This window comes from Gambusia affinis, linkage group LG24 (genome assembly GCF_019740435.1).
Source record: "Gambusia affinis linkage group LG24, SWU_Gaff_1.0, whole genome shotgun sequence".
NCBI classification, from domain to species: domain Eukaryota; kingdom Metazoa; phylum Chordata; class Actinopteri; order Cyprinodontiformes; family Poeciliidae; genus Gambusia; species Gambusia affinis.
The window spans coordinates 9691988-9716285 of NC_057891.1; the positions used below are offsets into that span (position 1 = coordinate 9691988).

A 24298-nucleotide genomic window follows, 5' to 3' on the forward strand; every position below is an offset into this window, starting at 1 on the left:
ATCCCTAAAAATAGATAAAAATACATAAAACTGTATAATAATAATATTTTAACAGTTCACACACATATTACAAGTTAAGATACATAATACATGGAGTAAAAACTGTTTTTGCACTACCACAAAAGCTAATGTCTACAGCCTCCTTTAGCTACCGGGGTTCAGCCAATCAGTGGGAAGGAAAATGCATGCAGCTCCTTGATTGGCTGCTTTGCAAATGTCAGCCAATGGGCTCTTTGCACCTCAGCTTCCGCGTTTGGGAAAAGCGGCTCAATTGTTTCCGATCTATTGAAAATGGCACTTTACCCTGGGTATTTGCAGGGCTTGTCCAAGGTAACAATTAATGATGTACATCGATCCGAAGCCCCAACAAGTAAGCTGGATAAAGGTTTTAAGATGCACACCTCATTATACGTTCACAGGTATGAAGGTAAGTTTTACTTTCTTTAAACTAAGGTCTCCGTGTTATTTCGCTTTATTAGTTTTGCATGCTTCTTGTGAAGCAGGACGGTGTTTACAGCAATGTGTTCAGGGGGATCAGTTGCTCGGCTGTCTGGCTCTGGTCTCCTCTCTGGTTCCCATACACTCGCTCTTTCAGGCTGAATACAGAAGTTGTTCATGGAAATAAAACAGGACGGCTCCTTTGCCTTCCTCTTTAGGCTGAAGAAGCTGATCCGGAGTGAAGTGAAGGCTGTAAACTTTGCTGTGCAGCATTAGCTTTAACTGGTAGCAACAAATATTTACAAGCCACCATCTTCTTAATTCAGGATCGCTGGAAATCCATGAAAACATAAAAGCCCATTATATTAGGAAGTCAACAAAGTGCATAGTATTGTTTTATTTGCGTCCTAAATACAACTTTATCTTTTCTAGCTGTCATAGTAACTCAAAGCGAAAAAAAAGAGCCTCATTTGCGCATGTGGTTGTGACGTCAGCGCGGCCCATAGTGTGTCAAGCTGCACTGCATGGCAGTATTGTTTGTTTTTCAAATTTTTCAGATTTATGTAATATAAGAAAACTGAGAATACTAACGTATTAAAATATGACTGTAAAATCTCCATTCATGGAACTGAAAAAAAAGCTTTATCAAAGCAGTTCTGATGATTAGTCTTTTTGGAGCTTGTTTAACCTTTTTTGCAGCTGCATGAAACCGACTGAATAATAAATGACTTCTGATTATTAACTGGTCTGTTTGCTGGCAACTCTGCACTTATTTTTATTGCTGTTGATAATTGGTTTGGGTCATTACTGAAATGAGTTGGTTGTGCTGGTATTTGCAGACATAAGTGTTTCTGAAATAAGAAAATAAGCTCCGTTGTGCAGAGTGATGAATTGTGTCTTGATTAATTGATTCACCTTCTTTACTGTTTGGTCTGTTGGTAGTTTCGCTTCTTCTTTACTCACAGGTACACACACTGCCAACCCATCACAGTTCTGACAAACTATCTCTTTTGAATTCATAAGGAGTGATTGATTTCTGGTCCTACTGAGCAAAGGTGAACTGTGTGTTTGAAGAACGCTGAAATATATTTTTAAGAATACTTTCCCAGCTATCGAACAGGTGTGTATCTGGACTGGGCTTTGGGTTTGTATTATAGCCAGAAGCAATTCAAAGAATAGAGTTATAGTAATGGTGTGGCATGCTGTGGTGGCCTTTGGCTGTGAACTCTCCAACCATTTCTTACCTGACAGCAAGTTAGAACTGACTTCACTTTTATTACAACACAGTGCAGGAAGACAATGAAATGACTGAATAAAACAGATTTCTACAAAAACAGATGTTTTGTTGTTGCTTTTTTTCACACTTAAACACTTTTGTTCATCTAACAAAGTCTAATATTATTCAGAAATAATCTGAGTACATACAAGAGGAAAGTTTTTCTTTAAAAAAAAACAAAAAACAATTTCCCCGTGAAGTTAACTGTTTTTTTTTTTTGTTTTTTTTTCCAACCTTGAAAGTAAAAATAACAGTTAACTATTTAACTATAAAAAAATCTTTTCTATTACTGTGAAAACCAACTATGCTTTGGAGAAATCTTTTAACTGAGTCATTTGACAACATCAATCACTTGATGTCATTCTACACTATTTATGTCAGATCAATGTCTGGACTTTGACTAGGTCAGAGACTGGAATTGATGTTTTGCTTCAGATTACTTTCTGCTTCATAACACTGGTACGCTAGCTCTAAAGGTCATGAACTCAATTCTCTTTCAGGAGTTTCTGCAACACAGCAGCTGAGACCATCACACTCCCACCACCATGTCTGACTGTTTGACTTCTTAACTCTGAGTATTATGTAACAGGGTCCAGTTTTGTCTCATCAGTCAACAAATGTTTTCCCAAAAGGGAATCTTCCAAATCTTATTGGCAATCATGACACTGGCCTCTGTGTTCTTTCTTGGTGAAAAGGGATTTTGGCTTTGCTCCATGTTTTCTTTATTTGTAAATAATAGTTCTCATTGTGCTTAAGGCAGTTCTAGTGACTTAGAAATGTCTTTTTTACTCTTTCCAATCAGTAGATTTTGACTTCTTAATGTCTTGGTATTATGTGTTGCTTTATGAGATTGTTTAGCCTATTGCATGTTGTCAGATGGGTTCTATTTATGTGGTTTATAGACTCCACAGATCTGGCCATTGACTTAAAATGAATAGCTGGGCCAGCCTAAGCTATCAGCTAATTATTGCTACATATATATCTAAATATTCCTGCAAGCTAGTGAGAGAAGCATGATAAGGAGGAACACCAAAACAAAATTGTCCAGTTTAAAGGGCTACTGTCCCAAATGCTTCAGAAGTTGATGGACATTTCAGAATTTAAAGAAAGTCATATGGAAATATAAAAAAAACATCCATTATTCAGGCATTTAGGAAGTGTCTGACTTCAGCAGATTATTGAAAATATTTTTTCTAGCTCTGAGTCAATCCAGCGAGAGAATCAGCTGTGCTTCGCAGCAGTTAACAAAGTTACAATTAACATTTCACAGTCTTCATGGGGGCTGGAACAACACCGTTCCATAATTATATGATGTGTCAACTAGATATTAAGGTAATTAGCTTTTTGCCTTTTCAGCGTTAAAGCATATCAAATGTGTACAAGGACTGGAATATATTTGACTTTCTTTATGATTTGCCTGTAAAAGTTAAAATTTTTTCTAGGGCTGTCAACATTAACATGTGATCAATCTAAAAAAAAAAAATCAATGAGTTAATATTACAAAATGCAGAATAATCACATCACCTATTTTGACCTAAAAGCGTTGTGTGGCTCACAGCAGCACAGTCCTGTACTGTGGTCAGCAATGCAGAGTTGCAAACACAAGTGAAAAGATGAGACTGCTGCACTCAGCGACAAATTTCACTTTAAAAGGAACAAGTGATGGATTTTTGGATACAATCAATATAGCATGTATTTACTGAAATTGTGAAATTCAGTAAATACAACCAGTTTATAATTGAACATCTAGTGTTGAACATTTTGTGTTTAATATGTGATGATCTTCATCTTATGTTCAGTGTGGGGTAGGAAGGATAGGACGATCTTTGTGTTATGTAGAAGATGTTTAACATAAGAATATCCCATAAGTTCAACACCTTCTGTTGAGCAGAATATGTTCTTCATCTTGTGTTGAGGATGCTCAGTATAAGAACATCTTCACGAGATGAACATCATCTCATGAAGATGTTCTTCATCTTACGTTTAACATCTTATGTTGAGCAGATGTCCTTGTGTTGAACATCTCATATAATTATGAAACAACATCAGAGCTGACGTTAAATTGTTCACAAAATCAAGCTACGTTTTGTTTTGTTTTGTTACGAGAGGATTTCTATAATTCACTTCCTAAAAAAAATTAATGGAATGAACTGCTGACAAAAACGTTTTTAATTATTGGCGTTTTTTCAGTAAAATTAACTCAGAAGTAATAACTTCACATTTATATAATTACAATAATAAACTTTTACTGTGTAAAAAAACTGTTACAACACAAAAATACATCATAAAAAATATTAAATTGAGTTGAATTGATAAATTATAATAGTTTGTTTCATCATGCAAAATAGATTTTGGATTTAAAAGGCAATTAATCTGCTTTATTTTAGGGCTTTTGTTAGGGCGGGTCATTTTTGACACACAGGACAAGAGGAGTAAACAGAATGTTAGGATCTCACAAGGGTTGAAGTTTGCATTTTTATAAAACAAGCTTCCAAAGGTAAGCATGGTGATTAATTGTGATTAATCACAGTGCTAGAGTCTGATTAATCTGATTCCATTTTTTAATCGATTGACGGTACTAATGTTTTCTGACATGATTGATGTTAATGTTTTGTACTGCTATTAAATCCATATTTTATTAAATCTTCTGACAAAATCCACCTTGTGTCTGAGTCCTCCCTATCGGCAAGGACTGAAGGAGGCCGTCACCAATCGGATATTCCTTCCCTGCAGAGGGTCATGTATGGCAGTGTTTGAAGATAAAGATAGAGAAATGCTGTGTGACTCCGGCCAGTGGTCAGTTATTCAGTCCAACTGTGAGTCAGACCATGAGACAATGTCTTCTGACGTGACACCGAAAGGCAGAGGGCTGCAGCTGCAGCTCACATTGTGCCGCCAGAAAGATTGAGAAGGAGAAAAAAAAGACCCAGTGGAACACGCATTTTGTCTTGGCCAGAAACATGACGAGGGCACAGGGAGGAGGGCGCACACAGTCATCTGTCGCTTTGGCAAAACAGTCATTTGCATGACAAATGTTGCTCTGTGTGTGTTTTAGTCAATGTGTCCTGCTGTGTCAGTGCTAATCAGCAGTGCCTTTTCTTCCTTTTCAAATCTGCCTTTTTCCTCTGCCTTTTATAGAGATGTTTTGATAAATTCAGGGTTTTTTTTTCTTGACATGAAAATAAAAAAAAACGTTTAAAAATGTTTCCTATGTCTCTAAATGGGCTCACAAGAAAGAACATCCTTGCTGCCTATCTGTGAGTTTTATGCAATTTAGTTTGATGTTGTCAAAGTCTTGAATTAGGACAAAAGTATGTCATTCTTTAGTAGGTGGAAAACAACAAGGTTCCATTCACACAAGTTGTGGATTTCTAGAAATGTTCATACAAAAATGAAACACCAAGAATGGCCCAATGATGTTTTTACACCCCGAGACTTTAAGAGGCGCTAAGCATCAAGTATGGGACACGAAGCCTCCACACAAGGCTAACAGTAGGCTACAGGGGAAGAAGAATGGCGAAAGTCCGAGTGGACTCTTCTGTCTGGAGTGTGAACAAAGTTGAGCTTATCTGTTTCATATTGAACTATAAAAATAATAAACTATTTATTGGCAAATTTTGTGCAGTTGCATCATATTTAACCTTGTTATGTATGCTCTTTGTTTTCAGTGAGACAATCACTGTCCAGGGACAACAGATGAAAAACTGCTTTTTGGTTAATTCTGGCGCATTTACAGAAATATGCCAGAATTGTCCCTGTTCTCTCTTCTGTTCTCAGCTCCCACACACAGAGCTGTCGGTCACTTGCTCAGCCTCTCCCTCCCGTTTCAAACTCTTCTAATTAACAAGAAGTTAAAGACCTAAATATGAATGAGATGTTTGCTACTGTCATGGAAAAATTACTATAAGGTCACATTTGCTGGTCATGTCATATGAAATGCTTATGAACTATCACCAAAAGAACTATTTGGGTTTCATGTAGAAGATTAGAAGTTGTTTTTCCACTACTGCGTCAGAACCAGACTATCTCTCCCTTTGTTTAATTCTTTATCGTTGGTATAAAACTCATGTGTTGTCTCTGCCTGGCAGAGCTTAGCGAGCTTTTCATCCAGACCTGCTTCATTACTGATTGTCCTACAAGCTCTCTGTATTGTGCACAATATATGAATAAACCTGACTGAGTGATTTCACCTGAACAGTGCTTGGAAATAGAATTTTTTCCACGACACTACCTTTGACAAAAAAGCTCAAGTCTATGAAAGCAGAGTAGCAGTTTTGCTAATGAGGCAGCTTATCAAGATTCAGCCAAAGTAAGAAAATAACGAACTGCACTCTGATCTTTATTGTTAATGTGTTTATTCTTATTGAGCAGTGAATGTAAATAAAAGGTGTTACATATTTTTTGTTTTAAGTATTTACTTACTGGAGGGTTTTATGTTTGTGCTGCAGAGCCACAGCTAACAGTTGGCTCCTCATTTCCGTGGCTCTCAAGGAGTCTGTGGTTCAGCAATGTTGTTGCTCTTCCTTCAAGTTGGACTGAACCATTGTTCTAACAATAGTAGGGGGACCTAAAAATGAATTCTTATCTTTTTCTGAGATAAATGGCAGATTTGGTTCATTCTTTTGCCTATTCATATTGATATTATTTAAATGCAAACTTTGCTTTGGGGGGGACAATTCTAGACTTTTCCAAGATTGGGGGGGTTTCCGGGACCCCCGAACCCCCTGGCATTTACGCCTATGTGTGTGATCACACGAAACTCCAGAAACAGACCATATGTTTCACACACAGACGCTCTACTAGTGCAGTTTAGAAAGAGAGTGAGATCAGTGTTTGCCCAGCTTTGCATGAAGCCTGCAAGCTTCTTACTGTTCTAGGAAAAATAAACAAAAACAAATAAGCACAAACTTTATGTCTGATTTAGAAAGTTGTCTAATAAAAAAATTTTATAAAAAATAAATCAATCTGTAAAAGTAAAAAAGCAAGTGAACCAAAATAACACTGGTTACCTCCTGAAGACCATCTCTCTATGATCAAATCCAAACTTTTAACACAGAGCTGCTACTTCAGTGCAATATAACCGGAGGGCAACCATGCAAGACCCGACTGTCTCTTCCTTAATATTGCCAGTCACAACAGCTTAGATGCTATTGTTTTTACCTTGTGAATCTGTCTTCCTGTGTTTGTCTGATACAGGAAAATGGTTCCCCAGACTACATCAGAAGCAGGTTTAGCTTTTAAAACACCCTCAGCTGATGTTGACACGTCTCTCTTCACAACACATTTTGTAAACATGAGAATGCCGAAGACCCTCTGCGTCACTGTGGGGTAAAAAGGAAGTAAAAAACTTGGATTGCACATGTTCTGTTTTTGGTCTCAGAAAATGTTTACCAAATATTAGAGATCAACTAGAATCATGAAGGCCAGGAACACAACAGACAAGAAGACATGGAGCAGCTTAAAGCAGAGTTAGGGTGTTTCAGGTCAGGGTGAGTCCGGTGGACTTGGTTAGATTGGGAACCAAACCTGAAACATTTGCTCCATTTTCAGCTGGTGCAGTTTTCTTCCACACTGCACTGTTAAACAAACCAAACCCTTTGAAAAATCTGTTCCCAGGTTATGGGGGAGAATCCGTTAACAAGTAATTATTACATTACTCTTTATCTTATTGAAATATGACAAGAAGAAATACATTGTAAGGACGCATCAACTTAAGAACTGAATGCACTATCATCTAAAATCCCACTAAATTCTATTGAACTATGTGGCTAGAACATGATACTATGTGAATAAGTTTTCTAAGTATGAAGGCATTTGCAAGCCCCCTCGCCTTTGCTTGTACTGCAGTATCACAGTTGCATCATTGGTTCCACCACAGATTCTGTATGTGATATAAAGGAAAAGGGTGGAAGTGATAGAGCCACTGACAGCCATCTGGCTCTATGTGTGAGGCCAAAGTAGAGAAGGCCAAAGAGTGTCCCATGATTTCCTGCAGTCCTCTTCTCCCTCCCAGCGCTGACACAGTTACAAGCTGATTGTCCTGCAGAACTCACTTGCCCTTAACGTGTGATGCCTGTTTTGGTCCGGCGACATGCTGTTCACACATTTAGCGTGCCAGGCCTTGTTGAAAACTACAATCACCCCAGCAGCAGCTGGAGATGTCCATTTGAATCATCTGGATCATAGCAACAGCCACACATTTTTATTGGGTCAGAAAACTGCTGTGTTTGCTGATGTTCATAAGAACTTATGCTGAGGAGCCGTCCAGCTCATTTTGTTTATGCTGGATCCACCAGTTCAGTTGAGGAATCAGACTGCTAACAGAATGACTTTGGACACATCCAGAGCACTGACTGTCAACTTTTATCTTGACTCAAGCTACTTCTGTCAAAGGCAGATTGCAAGATTCCAGCTCTTCAAGTCCTTATTTCCTACTTACTTGAAGAAATAACTTGTATTTGACAACATGTTTAACCACAGTAAGGCTTCAAAGCTCAAAAAACCTCAAAAGAGACACACTAGCTGTGTTTCCATTACAGATGTGTGCAAAAGTTTGTCTATATTCTGCTACTGTTGAAAAAACACAGTTTTGTGTTGTTTCCATTAAATAAGAAATTGAATTAAAATAACATGCACACTTGTTTACACAATAAGTCATTAAAAGTCATGGCAGCGATTCATGTAAACAGTCACATGAGACATATTCTTAATTCAGCCAATGACGTGACTTTTATGAACACTGAGAGCTCTGAAAACAAAAACACACCATCATCCTCTAACTACTTCCTGTTTTCTTTGTCGACATTTTCACCAGAAGTAACATCTGGCTGTTGATTTTTTGTAATGTGAAAAACATGTTTCCAACGCAGTTTTGCAAACTAAATCTATTTCAATATGACTGACAAACCACCTCATTCTTGCTCAAAAACATTTTTTTTTAAAAAACAAGTTTCTTCAAACTTGATTTGTTCCCATTAAGCAATATTTTTATTTTTTTTTTGCAATTTCAAATTGCGCATTTCTGTGGTAAATGGAGACACAGCTACTGTGAGTAGATAGGTTCTCTGGTTTTTCTCCTTAGGTGAAGGTTTGAATTTGAGAGGGCCACTTCACTTTTTTCATTGCATTGTAGAAACTACAGCAGGTTAGCGGCCAATATATCTGCCCATCTCTCAAGGTTGCAGGGAGCCATTTACCTTTTTCATGTCACGTCTCCGGTTTTGGGAAATCATCTCTACCTCCAGTGACTTAGTCTTTGGCTGCCAAAGCTTAAAGATTCCAACAGAACCATATGGTATCATCTGCAAAGCCTGTCATCCTCCTTTTCATAACTAAACTTTGACATTCTGTTCATAAAATCACAAACGTGAACTGAGACAAGGGACTGCTCAGACTGATTTGTTTTAGACCAGTTTGGTTAAAAATTTTCCTAATTGGCTTCTGCTTCATCAACCAGAAAAAAGAAGTGAATTATCTACTTCAGGTAAGATATTAAACCTTAAACAAGACCTCTAACATGTAGTGACATGCTTGACTAGTACAGAAGGACACTGGGACCAATCTGAGCCAACACCCCTCATCACTTTGTCTTTTCCTCCGAAGTATTGTGCTGGATGTCTTTGTGAACCACTCTGCCACACCAACGGAAAAACAGAGTGAGGAGACCAAATGGGTTTCATAATGGAATTGAGGTCCAAGGAGTTCTGATTGATTTGGGTTATTACCAAATCTTACCAGCACAACAAAAGAACCTCATTACAGCTGAGGTTGTGTGTGTGAAATCCATCATTTCAGCAAACACAATTAAGATGCTCTGTAAATGATTTGGCAAAACTCAACAGTATTGCTCATCTAATATAGATACAAGGTTTGCCACACTTCTGACACTAGAACAATAACTTCAGAGAGAACCACATGACAGATGTTGGATCAAAACTCATGAGTCCAGTTGATTCCTCTCCATTTTGTCTGTCTTGGCTCCCATCCCCCTCTATTGTTTTGATGTAAGATACTCATCTGCATTTCCTCTCTCTCTTTCTCTTCTTCCTCATGTCTTTTTCTCCCTCTCTGCATTGCACACTTTTCCAGCACACCTTTCCCCCCTGGCTCTCCTGCAACTAAATATAGTGACTGGTGCAGACAGCTCAGCCTTATAACAAATGGTAAGCAGAGCACAAGCGCTGCAGAGGCATGTGCATTTGGATGAGCTGCAGCTTGACTTGAAGAGACAATGAAGTGCATTCATACAGTGAAGGAATCACAGATACATCATTTCAAGAAGGAAACAATGCAGATAAACAGAATGTATGTGTGCTACTGTTATGGTTGAAGGGAAGAAAAGCATTCATTCCTGCAGAGGACCTGTTGCTTTGGCACTGAATGCAAAGATACATTTGTCTTCTATTAAGGATACACTTTTACTTTTATCTTTGCATGAGGGGCTTCTGAGTGGTTTCCTTACTATGGAAATAAACACATGGCTTCTCCCTGTTACACTCACAAAATTTATATCAAGTGGAGCCAGAGTAGACTGACTCTCACAGAGATAGACTGGAGCAGCACCCACGTATAAGTGGAATAGCAAGAGCAAAACAGATTTTGCATGCACATATTGTGTGGGAGTCTCCAGAGCATCAGCTGCTCCTGTTTATGTGAGGCAGCAGCATGAAGTGCAGAAAGGCAACATGGGAAACATTTACAGAGGAGAAATTATTAATAACTGCTTTTCTGTCACCAGCACCTTCACAGGATTATTGTTGTTCTGGGGTCACATGTCACACCAGGAGCTTTTTGAGCAATACGATGACTGGACATTCTCATCATGTTTATATGTGCATATAATGGTTTCAACAAATGTGGCCTCATTGCATTTTATTTTTGAATTTGAAACCATTTGAGGCCTCTTGAAATTGGACCCAAATTTGAAAAATATTTGAATAGGGTCACCAGAAATCTGGAAGAAATATATTCAAAATATCTTGAGGTATTTAAGTATTACACAAAACAAAAACACAACCAAAGGTTGCCATATACCTCACATTGTTTTTGTCCATGAATCACATACTGATGGCAGCACATTGCGCAAAGATATAGTGTATACAGGCAAATAGGAAAAATAAAGCTCTTAGATTATGATGAATCAACAATCCACTGTTCAGTAACTAACAGACCTGCATTTCAATATTCAGTTAATTATGAAACTATTATAATAATCCACTGACTAATATTTGTTTTCTCACTGTATCTACAGGCTGTTAGAAATCCAGAAATATCAGAATGAACTTAAGAATAAAAGAACAAAAAAAAATAAAAAAACTGAAAACAAATATAAAATAAAGATCTGAGGTACAGATGTGAGCAGTTCACATTCTTTGCTAAAGTAATAGAATATTTTATTATTTATGAACAAAGACTTTTGATATGAGCAGTTCAATTTATACGGAGATAACATTGTTTAAAGGTAAAATGAAATGAATGATGATCAGGTAGATCATGGAGAGTGTTTGTTGTTTTAAATTTTGGCTTTGAGGTGAGTATATTTGAATCTTTTAATCAAAATAAACTGAAATATGTCATTGGCTGTAGAGAAACAAAAAGCCTGTGAAAATTCCCATAAAACATAAAGTATTCCACTTTAAATGAACCTGAATGGTTCTTATTTAGCTCCTCTTTAAAGACAATGTCACTATGGTTTAGGTAGGATCGAACATCGACTCGTTGTTGAACATATCTGAATCGGTGCAGTTAAAGTCTAACTGGTGGACTCACCCAGTACTCCAAGCCGGTAGTTGATTGTGATGACGATTACGTTCCCGTAGCTCGCCAGGATGCTGCCATCGATCATGTTGCCGGTTCCCTCCACATACGAGCCTCCATGTATGTAAACCATGACGGGCTTTAATCCATTCTCATCATGAATATCTGAGGAGAAGAAATCACAGATCAGAAAAAGACTTAAAAAAAACAAAAAAAAACAAGGCTTCTACATTTGGAAGTTAATTGGCCAAGATTGTGTTCACAATTTATTTAAAGTGACGTCTATTCAAAGTTTGTAAAAATAAACTATTATTATAACTATATATTTTGGGTTGCTGTTAGTTTTTTTCTTAGTTTTATTTTTTGCTTTATTTACATATTAATATAACAACATCTACAACATATTTAGACAAATGCAGATTGTAAGAAATGCAATTTTTCTGATGAGGAATAAATTAAAACAAAAATGGATAGGATCACACACAATGGTGTATCAGAACCACATGATTAAAATAGCACTACTCAGCATTTGAAGGAAGTATCCGTTTTGAGTCCGACACATTTAATTTGATGCTCTTGACTGTTAAAGTGAGAGTGAAGCACTTGGTTTGAGGCTTTGTTGCTGCAGGGGGACTGGTACACTTCATGGAGAAACAATAGATAAAGTTGTAACAAAAAATTCAACCAAAACACAACTCAACATGAAATAAATAGAAAGGGAGTTTTTCCTTCATCTTATATTATGGAAATACTGAAGCAACATGTCAAGAAATCAGCAGGAAGTTACAATTTAGAGAGATACAACAATTCCAATTGAACAATGTCACAAAGCATCATAAAATACAGAGGGGTTTAAGGACGGAAATCTTAATGCTCTGGAGTATCCATCACAACGACATGATCTCAGTCCCAGTTAAAAAGGTGCATTCGACTCCAGTCCCTCCAGGTCTCTCAGGAGGAACTGGCCAAATTTCCAGCAAACTATTGTGAAAAACTTATGAAATGAAACATTTGCAGTTTAAAAGACAATTCTACCAAGTAGTAATAAACAGAGGAGAAATTCTGAATTTTAAGAATAAATTATCTAAATAATCTTCCAATCATTTAATCCATAGAAATGATTTTAATAGCTTTAAATGACCTCAAGCAAGAAAAGCTAGTCAGTAACACAAAGGGTTTTATAGAGTGTCCATAAATCAAACTTTCAGTTCAACATCATGTAATTAATGTTCAGTATTGCTAATATCAGATGTCCTGGTAGTCAGTGATAAATAAACCAGTCCATTGAAAATATAGGACAAATCTGATGATTAATTATTTTTGACATTTTGTTGAATCTAACAGGAATTTTAGTATCCTGTACCTTAAAGGACAGATGGTGTTAGAAATATGCTTTGATTTCCTCCAACAAATCCTGATGAGCACGTCATGGTTTAAACCCTGTAATCCTTACATCAGTCTGTTCTCTCCGCTCCATTTGGTATTTGTGTAATGCACTGGGAATATGGCAATTATGGCAGATGAAAACCTTGTTTATGAAACTCTCTGGTTGTGATTAAGCAGGATGATTAGCAAATATGTATCTGGTATCTACAAAACATGAGAGAATCCCTTTTATCAAAGAGTATGGAAAGAAAAAAACTTCTAAGTGAAAAGTGTTTGTACCAAATCTGAGAGCAAAGAAGGCAAAAGCATTTTACCAAGAAATCACTCAAAATTTGGCATTTGTTGTAACTTTTTTTACCTCACTCCTTTGAACCGCAGGGTTGAAAGGGAAGGAACATCAGAGCAGTCCTTCTGATGCCTGGTCTCACTGCACTACAGCTGGTTTTGGTTTTACCTGAAACCAACTCCTGAACAAATTCATTCACTATGGCCCTGCCAGCTCAGAAATTTCTCAAATGTCATTTAGGATGGAAGTCTCTGCCGGTGAAAATTGTAAATCGAAAGCAGAGGTTGGGAGTTGTTAGTATGAAATATCCAAAATGAGGAAACCAAGCTTTAATATTTGCTGGATATAATTTGCAATTTCACCGGAAAGAAACAGGTGTTTATTTCTAAAACAATCTTTCTTCTAGATTTCAGTGGTTGATGATAAACAAGAGAACAATTTCCATTTAGTCTGAGACTGAATCACCAGTTGAGGTTCACCAATTCAGCCAAGTGATGAAGACACCATGCTGAAGTTTCCCTCTTTGACTTCCAAATGTAAAAATGGTCATTTTGACACCTCACCTTTTGTTTCATCAGACTACAGGACATTTCTCCAAAAAATAAAGTCTTTGTCCCTGAGGACATCCGCACAATATAAAATATTGCTTTTGGAGAAATTTTGTTTTCCTCTCTTTTAGAGATTTTCCTCACCATCTTGAATTTATTTTTCTGTGGACACGGCAGATCTAGCAGTCAGACTGTGTCAAGCAAATATTTTTTTTACAGTGGATGGAATTATCTGGTTCTCCACTGTGTAGAAAAGAGAAATTGCCATACACAGTACATGAAACATCAGTAATCACAATTAGAGCACCACAAATAGCTAAAAGGTTAGCCACTAATGATGTCAAAGCTAACATCTGCTTTGTGTTTGTTCAGATTCAATTTGTGAAATTAGTCTTTGCTGCATTTGATCATCTCTTGCTTTCAAACTGAATTATACCAACATATTAAAGTTGAACTTGATAATTGTACGCTGGAAATAAATTATTTCAAACACAGATTGGATTTATGAAAACTAAAATGAACCAATTGTTTTCAACACTTTCTCATTCAGAAAGTACTACAAAATTCAACAAGAAAAAAAAGAATAATTTCCTTGGACTGTGTCCATTGGTCTTAAATTAGATCTTCTATGTGCATACAAAATATTAATCCCTCTTCCTGTTGGTGATGGTGCAAAATGATTTGTTTGCTGTGATACACATGATGCACCTCAGCTGGTCTGGCATAAATCAACAAAGGTAGGTAGCCAAAAAGCAGGAAGAGTGCATAATTCTTCTTTTCTACAGAATAAAAACTAAGACCAAGAAGTCCTGAGAAACCCACAGAGAGGTTATGAATGTCTACTGTACTCTGAGTTGTTGCCCTCGGCTTAGTAAAGCCCTGCATCTATTCCTCAACTCCTCACCTGTAACCAAAATGGCAGAGTCAGAGGTTGGGGTGTAAGTGGTAGGGGGATGGGTTGATGGGTACTAATGGTAAGCCCTGGGAGGATCTGAGGTCAGAGCCCCAGGCCGATATACCCCGCTTTAACAAATGCCTGCTAATTACAGAGGCTGGCCAGCACAGTGGTGTCAATAACTTCCTGTTTGTCATTCAGTTCCACATTAGAACAAGCCCCCGTGGAACAGGGTGGGCGGCAGGAACAACCTTGAAAAGGCAGATGCACATAAAACACGAGCAGTGCCATTAAATTGTCATAGCCTCTAACAGATCGGCATCTGATGGTTGCTGCAGGCATCTGTGGGCTCAAGCAAAACTATTCTCTAGCTTTCCATCAAACAAACAGGCAAACTGACTGCTTGTGCCTATCTCTTTGGTTGGAGTGCATCAGCAGAGTCACATGCTAAGAGAGGCGGAGAGGATAAGGAAGTCTACTCAGCCTAATTCAGTCCAACAAAGAAGAAATAAACACCAGGCACAGTTAGCTCTCTTTTACTAAAACGTCAGACATTTAATTTCACCAACATGTTGCTCGTAAATGAAAATAATAGACATGGTTTAAGTTTATTTGTATAGTACAAGGCAGTTCAAAGTGCTTTACATCATAAAAACACAAAAATGCAAAGTCATAAAATCCACATACCAATAAAGATAACATTTTGTTGAATGTTGTCATCAAAATCATAAATACACGTCAAATATTACATTCAAAGTTCCATTCATGATCTTGCAAAAGCGACTCTCAACAGGTGGGTTTTTGATCCTCGGTGTTTTTACTGGTTTGTGGTTTCCTGGGATATTATTCCAGATTTGTGGTGCATAGAAGCTGAATGCTGCTTCTCCACAGTTGGTTCTGGTTCTGAGGATGCAGAGCAGACCAGAACCAGAAGAACTAACAACAGTCTTTTAAAGTCCATTTAAATCCACCCTGAATATCACTAAATTGCATCCTTATTACATTATTTTTTGAGTGCTACATAAAAACCTGAATCTTTTGAAAATGTCCATTTATACATCAGTGTTTGTATTTTCATTACTTTCTTAGATTTAGGCATTCAATTGATTCTAAATCTCTTTAGTCAGAATCTGCACTTTCTACCTTCGTTTTTTAACTCCTGAGCTAAAGCTGGACATGATTCACCGTGAATATTGTTCAAACCAGTTTCATATTTGTGCCAATTATACAGCCTTACATGAGCTGCATTTATTTGGATCAAAAGGACCAACTTTGGGTAATTGTGCATTGTCTACCAAAGGAATATTGGTCTGAATGCAATTAGAGTAAATTAGAGCCTCTTTCAGAGGAGTAGTTTGGATTTGACCTCAATAAATCAAGTTCTTCCATCCCTGGAACGATGAGGTTCAAAACCAGAGAAGCTGAACGCAAACCTGCCGACTGACATTAATGTACAGATGTTTGCTACAGGCTGGTTTGGTGTTTTATTATGAGTCCTGGGTGGGCTCAGGTTGCCAAGCTCCAGTCCTGTCATTGAGGAGTCCATTTAAAGGAAAATAAAACTGTGTGCTTTAAATGCTTTTGTTGTTGTCTCTCCCACACTGTCTCTGTGCCTCTCGCTCTCTGAACTCTCTCAGCTCTGCAGAGCTGCCTCAGTGACTGTGCACTGAGTTTGTCTTGGACATTTATCACTGCCACCCGGGCCGGGGGGATAATATATTCCTCCAGTGGCTGCGTATGTTGCACACATTACTCATCTTTATATGGGAGAGAGGGTGGAGAGAGGGAGTGGATGGTGTTTGAGGTGGGCTGGGAGCTTGTTCAAGGGGAACCAACTGAGTTTTCTATTGCTTTCAGCATTTTCTGCTGTTAGCAGGACAAATAAAACTGGCTGTTAATGGAATCTATGTAAAGTGCATCGCTGCAGGCTTGTCTGCCCTCACCACTACCACTGCTGTCACAGCAGACACTGACCTTCTTCCTGCTCAATATGGTTTTACTGACAGCTGACAGTACAAGTACAGATAGCCATCATTTGGCTAAGAGCTAAAACTTCATATCTTAAGAAGAGAAGAAAGAAAAATAGAGAACATCTTCATAAATCTATAAAGAACTAAGTGGAAATCTGTGGATGTGAGTAATTCCACCATTACAGTTTTAATTGTGCCTGCCTTGAGAAGGTATAAATCCAAACTGAATTGTTGGTAAATCCAGGACAGAAGATGTAGGGCTTGTCTGCAGTACTGTGTGGTTTCTCTGCAGAGGTATAGGTGGGACAACAGGGGAGCTACACGAGTAATTCATTGCCACTGCAGATGTAAAAACAGTCATGATGCATTGATCTGCCGTGCTTTCCTGAAAACACAGCCAAGGCCTGCTGGTGTCTAAGTCTGTGATTTAAGTAGGCCAACATGAAACAGGTAATTATAAATATGTATGTCTAACACTGAAAGGGAATAATAAGTACAGCAAATAGACCCTCACAGGAAAAACTAAAAATCAAGAACAGTGCTTCCTAACATGTTTCTAAAAAACAATAACTCAAAATGGAATCTTAACTGTGTGATTGACTTTATTAAACCAAGACTCTAGTGTCAGTCTTTTAGATTATACTGTGTGTGTGTGTGTGTGTTCTCTAATTATTGTGTTTGTGTTGAGTGGTTGTATGTGAGCTAGTTTGTCACCTGGAGGTGCACAGTTGTTAGAGTGGTGTAAAAGGTGAAAGGCCTGTAACACACAGGACGGGTGGGCTCGACCCAGGAAGGACACAGCAGCCCCAGGCAGACAGACACAAGGCAACACCCAGGGCAGCCATCAGCCGGTTGCTAAGCAGCAGCATCCAGCAAGGCAAAGGGATGCAGAGGGGAGACGTAAGGCGCCTGGCCTGCCTGGCCCCCCTGACCCATGTCAGGACTCAGCCACCATAGCAACCCAGAGCCTCCACTAATCCCTGGCAGCAAGACCAACCAATGTCTATGCTGATGTGAAATGTTGCAATGAATGCAGTGTATTTCTAGGGTGCGTTGATATTAGGGTTATTGTTGAGGTGAGTGAGACTTCACTGATTGATGACAGAAAAGTCTCCCCACCCCAATACTCTAAGAGACAGGTGTTCACTGAATGGTGCTACAATCATCAACTGTTAAGGCTACACATAAAGACCCAATTGCAGTGCAGTATTGGATACGTTAGGGAGGATGTGGTGGTTCAATCCACTGAGACCAGTCACTCCTCAGAAATCCCCAAAGATGCCAGGTAGTCCACAAAGACCATATTGAGATTACAAAACTCAAAACTGCAACTCTTGTACAAGGCAATGACTTCCTGAACATTAAAATTAGCAAATGCCTGGTAGAACTGCTCACCTGCTGACCTCATTACAGGAGCAATGTTTCAGTGAAACACTGCTAGAAAAAAAAAGAAAAAAAAAAACATTGTTAAATGGTTAACAGAGGAGCCATGTTGTGATTAGATCCTGAAAGAGGAGTTTCAGAAAGAGCAGAAGGCTTAAAGAGACAGAGGTCCAATTTTAGTTATGAACTCCAAATTCTTTTAAGTCATATTTGATATATATAGCATTTTTAACAACTAAAGGTAGCATAGTTAATTGATTGTGCTATACAATGGCACACAGGCTGACATAGTGGTTATATTTACAAAGTCATATGTACAAAATATTAACTACTCATCAGCTCTCGATATAAGTCTCCTCTGAACATCTCTAACATGATTTTACTTCTTAAATGCTGTAAAGATTTTATCTTTATAGCTCATGCTTAGACTCAGCAACATGTGAAGATTCTCTCTTAAAGCAACATCTATAAAAGATGATTGAATGCTCATAATGATGGGACTCAGAAATGTCATTGCATTTCCAGGAACTTCCATCTTCCCCCTGGAAAACAAATGATGGCCTTTAACTAAGACATGTCCGTGTTTTTTTCCCTCCTCCAGTCATCTGTCAGTCCCCACTGATTACCCAGCGCAGCGCGGAAAAATGCTGCACTGTTTGGTTATTATCAAGCAGGCATAAGAGGTGTTAATAGAAGGGAAAAGACATGGCAGACATTTGTCGGAGTGACTGATGAACAAATTGCTTCTGTCAAAACAGCATGGGTTGGTCTTCATGCTGTGGCAACGGGGGGAGCGAAAATGTCAAAGAAAAAAAAGGGAATCTAAAATTTAAAAAATGTAATTCATCAGGGGACAAAAATGTTTTTAAATTCAAATCAGGTGGTGATAACTGATTAAAAAGGAAAGGCTGGGATCAATTTGGTTTAAATGTACTGTGGTGTTTTAAAAACATCTAACCAGATATTTAGATTTACTGTAGAAAAAGGGACAGAACTCTATTTTTTCAACTATTTGTGGGCTAAATTTCCAGTAAACAAACAAACAAACAAGGAAGAAACGATCAAACAAATGAACAATCGTCTGTATGAACAAACTTACATATGTACAAAACAACTGACAAAAGAAGGAATAAAGCAACGAATGAAAGAAGTCAACCAATGAATAAATTGTGGAATTAATTAAATTAATTAAACATTGAGGGGTGAAGGACACAAAAAAGGAATAAAGAATAAGACAGTTTAAAAAGAAAGCAAGATGATAGGAAACAAGGGAGATTAAAGACAAAGAAGGCAAGAAATAAAGGGCAGAAGGAAAGACATTGAAAAAAGAAGAAATGACAAGGAAAGAAGGACAAAAGCAAAGATACATTTCAGGAAAATACATTTCGGTTTTATCTCAATTTTTATTTTTGAACCAATGTTCTTTCAGCATAGGAAATAAAAATAGGAGTTCTCTCTAGTCTAATTGTTGGCACAGATACTGAAATATTAAAAATGCATGAAGCACATCTCACACACAACACTGATCCCAGAAAACACTAAACATAAAAAATACCAAATTTCAAAAATAAACAAATCATTTAGGTCAATATACAGTGAAGCCAGATGACTATGGAGTGGAATGTATAAAGAAAATAATTTTTATTAAAACCTGTTGAGTTAAAGCCATCTAACTGTGGAAACAGCTCTTCCTCTGCAGTGCTAATTAGCTAATATGTCAATAGAAGCTTTAAAAAAGTTCCTTTGTGTTTTATCGCCTCTAAGTCGTCTGACATCCAGCCCAACTGTTGGCTGAACTCTAGCTTATTTTCTGTACATGAGCTCTGGCAACAAAATGCTTATTAGTGAACCTTAGCACCCAATCACATCGAATACCTGAAAAGTCAAAATGAGCAAGACAATTAATGGCCGCCAGTAATAAGGCTTCCCATTAGACATGACTAAGTAAGTACGAGAGCTGTCATTTATTTTCAGTATACAAAAACATGTCATTGTGAGGTCCATCCATCCATCCATCCATCAAAGCATCCATCATCTTCTCCTTATGTATACATATATATATAATTTGGTTGTAGAGGCAACATTTCCAACAAGATTCTGCGAGATCCTAAGGATTTCCCAGGCCCAAATGGATGTCAGTTCCCTTAAACATGTTCCTATGTCTGTCATAATGTGCCATCATATAAGAGTTCATCTTCTGTTCAATTGTCCCACTGGTGGGAGACAAGAGAAAGTGCTGAAAAATCTGTTTTCCATTGTCTTGTTGCCTCCTAATAGGATGTGTCAAAAAATGGAGGCATTGTGATTGGCCTTACCCAACTTAATGGACTCTTCTTCAAGACTCATCTTCCTGATTCCATCAACAATAAAGCTCATTTTTCTACCTCATAATTTCGGTCATAATTCATATCAATTGACTATAGGTGATAGTTGGAATGTTGGCAGACAGGAAAGTCGAGTTTATTGAGTTATGTGTTCACCATAACAGACTGGAGTAAAGTATGGCTTGTGGCAGATGAAGATTCAATATTCTTCACATTTCATCAAGACACTCACACTCTAGAAGTCTATGGCCTCTTCGCAACATCTTACTCCAGGAGTACTCCAATATACATTTTGAAGGTCCACTAAGACATTTTAAAATAGTCAAAGGTCCGTTTAAACTGTCAACCCACAGGCCAGAAACTCTCATATTCAATGTTCCTTTTCACTCAAAACAATAAACATATGGAAAACAGGAAACTTTTTAAGTTATATATAAATTCACATACTTGAACAAGAAACTCATGCAAATTAATATAAAAGGGCAAATAAGGCGAAAAAGTATAATTGTAAGATGATTCCAGGAATTCAGGAGTTTAAAATTTAAAATACTTTCTAAATAAAAAACTCAGCCCCTCCATAGAGTAATTTTGTAAACAAATACTCCTGAATGACAGAAATGTCCAGTTATTCCTGTTAACATGACTGAGTTCTGGCACAAATCATGGCCAGGCTGACACTTTGGTCAAGTTGGAAATCTTTACCTAGGCGACAGTTTCTTACCCAAACTACGCTGACCGCCGACAACAGTTTTCACCAAATCGTTCAACAGTCTGACCCTATCAACAGATTGTTGTCACTTCTTTACCACAAAGTCACTGAGCAGTTGCTTTTCAGACCTGAAAAATCCAGAACAAATCAATATCCATTGTGTTTTCCGGATCAAGATCCAGACTGAGAACAAACTGCACATGTTGCAGCTGAGACAGAGGGCTCACCAGTCGCATGTGGACTGCTGTCCTACAGGAAACTTTGCTTTGATTTGAATGGTGGCCGGCATGCACCTACATGTCTTGGTGCATCCACTGGCTATATTAATCTGGTCCTGATTCTCTTCATGCTTCTATCACAGTGTCAATACTCCAAGTAACTTTTTGTAACATTTGCACATCCCATTGCTGCATGTTTTGCTCTCATCAGCATTGACCAATCCACACTTCCAAATATTATCAATAAGTATCACACATTGCTCATATAAGAACTATATATCACCGCATCTCTGTTGGAGTAGGGCTGCCAGCTGTGGGGAAAGGTCTGCACTTCTAACTGTGGGCTGGTTACTAAGAGACAGAAGGGAGTTTGTAAGTTGCACCAATCATTGGTGGTCAAAAAACATGTAATTTAATTTTCTAAAAAAGTGCTGAAAATGTTATATATGTAGTGATCAATGGTAATTTTATTATTATTATTATTATTATTATTATTATTATTATTATTATTATTATTATTATTATTTTAAGATTTTATTGGCTCTAGTGGCTTTTATTTGATAGTGGGTAATGAGAGAAGTGGGAAGACATGCGGCAAAGGTCGCCAGGCCAGGAATCGAACCTGCGACGGCCGCGTCGAGGACTAACGCCTCCTTATGTGGGTTGTGCTTAACCCCTGCGCCACCACAGCACATCCCATTATTATTATTTTTGTATAAAAGGCTGAAAATATCAGATTTTTTTTTGTTTTGCTTTTTTTTTTTTCTTCTGAGTTCAGGTTTCATTGTGAATGTAACAGGTAATAATTCTAACTACCAATAAATGTATCAGTCCTGATATTGATCCATGAGGCCAGATCTATTTGGTCTAGTTCTATGCTTTGTGCATTTATTATTTATTTTACATTACATGCAGAATTCCTAATTACACCTTCTGAACAATTTGAAAGGTTTATTGCAGTTTAATTTTTAACTTGTTTTTCCAAGACAGTCAACCTATTGTTTTAGTCAGTTGAGTTTCTTTATTATTCATTTTACATTGGCTGTTATAATCCTTATCTGGGGAGCTGGCAGGAGTGCTGACGGACATCTTCAACCTGTCCCTGGCCCGCGCTGTGGTACCGACCTGCTTCGCTGTGCGTTCCAATCCCCAAGAATCCCAACCCAACCAGACTCAATGAGTACCGCCCGGTAGCCCTTACCCCCATCATTACCAAGTGCTTGGAGAGGCTGGTCCTAGCGCACTTCAGATCCTGTCTCCCTCCCACACCAGACCCCCACCAATTTGCATACAGGCAGAACAGGAGCACAGAGAATGCATTCTCCATAACGCTGCACTCTGTCCTTTCTCACCTGGACAGCAAGAACACTTATGCCAGACTGCTGTTCTTAGATTTTAGTTCAGCATTCGACCCTGTCATCCCTTCACAACTCATTACCAAATTCACAGACCTCGGCATCAGTTCACTCATGTGCAATTGGCTGCTCGGCTTCCTGACCAGTCGACCTCAACATGTCCGGCTGGACAACCACTTCTCATCCACCATCATCATAAACACCGGAGTGCCACAAGGCTGTGTGATGAGTCCCTTCCTCTACTCCCTCTTCACCTACGACTGCAGAGCTGTCCATGGCACTAACGCCATCATCAAGTTTGCAGACGACGCCACAGTGATCTGCCTCATCAGAGATAATGATGAGGCCGCTTACAGGGAGGAGGTAGACCGTCTGGCTGAGTGGTGCGACAAAAACAACCTGCAGCTGAACCCCAAGAAGACCAAGGAGCTTATTGTGGACTTCAGGAGGAACGCTGGCCTACATCCACTCATCCACATTAAGGGGACAGTGGTGGAGCGTGTGGACACCTTTAAGTTCCTGGGAGTCCACATCTCTGAGGACCTGACTTGGACGACCAGCTGCTCCAAACTCATCAAGAAGGTGCATCAGCACCTCTTCTTTATGAGGACCCTGAGGAAGAACCACCTGTCCTCAGAGATCCTCATGAACTTCTGCCGCTGCACCATTGAGAGCATCCTCACCAACTGTATTACAGCTTGGTACGGGAATTGCTCTGTCTGTGACCGGAAGGCGCTGCAGAGGGTGGTGAAAACTGCCCAGTATCACCAGGGCACCGCTCCCTGCCATCAAGGATGTCTACAGGAAGCGTGTTTGAAAAGGGCCGGGAAAATCACAAAGGACTTCAGTCACCCAGCACACACACTCTTTTCCCTCCTGCCCTCTGGGAAACGTTACAGAAGCCTACGGACCAGAACCACCAGGTACCGGAACAGCTTCTTTCCCACGGCTGTCATGCTTTTGAACGCCTCCTGACATAAAAAATAAAATATAAGGACTGTACTCCCCTATCCTCTCATACAACAATAACACATGGACTATCCTCACAGACACACACACCCATACCCACACACCACGGACTGTTTTCCTCACACACATATGCAATCTGTAAATCTTATCTGCCATTATTTATCTTCTATTATAAACCTACTAATACATATATAATCCATTTTCTAACATTATTGTACATTCTGTATAATCTTTATAATCTGTGCATATAGCTCCCATATTTATATTTATATTTAGTCTTGTACACCTGTAAATAAATATTTATATCCTGTATAGCACTTCTGGATAGATGCAAACTACATTTCGTTGCTTGTACTTGGGACAGTGCAACGACAATTAAGTTGAATTCTATTCTATTCTATTCTATTACATCTTAATAAACATTTATAAACAAATAAACATCTAATTGCACTGACAGTTGTGTTTTTACATTTGTTAGCTTGTGAACAGGCTAACAAACCTTAGCTTGTGAACGTTTGTGCTGTAGTGTGCTGCTGTAGTGGCACAGAGTCATCAAATAAATTTCTAATTCAGCACATTTCTGTCTGAAAGAAACATTTTAACTCAGTTCAGTTTTGGTTTTTTGTTTCGGCCGATGCTATCCCTCAGACATCTGTTTTGGTATCGGAAGCCAAAAAAATGGATTTGTGGATTCTTAATTTTAACCAGAAATAATTGCCATCTCTTCAGAATATATCATGTGTCTTTTTGCTCCTGCCTTCATGATGCATGTTGCTGTATTCGAT

At 38.3% G+C, this 24298-nt stretch overlaps 1 protein-coding gene across 1 annotated transcript in view; it reads right to left on the reverse strand.

Annotated features, from left to right (window-relative positions):
• The window catches only part of nlgn4xa (neuroligin 4 X-linked a), a 98627-nt gene that overhangs the window by 49362 nt on the left and 24967 nt on the right, over positions 1–24298 (reverse strand). Inside the window, exon 3 of the mRNA XM_044109321.1 lies at positions 11483–11635. Within this exon, the coding sequence (XP_043965256.1) occupies positions 11483–11635 (153 nt within the window). The remainder of the gene's footprint in view (positions 1–11482; positions 11636–24298) is intronic.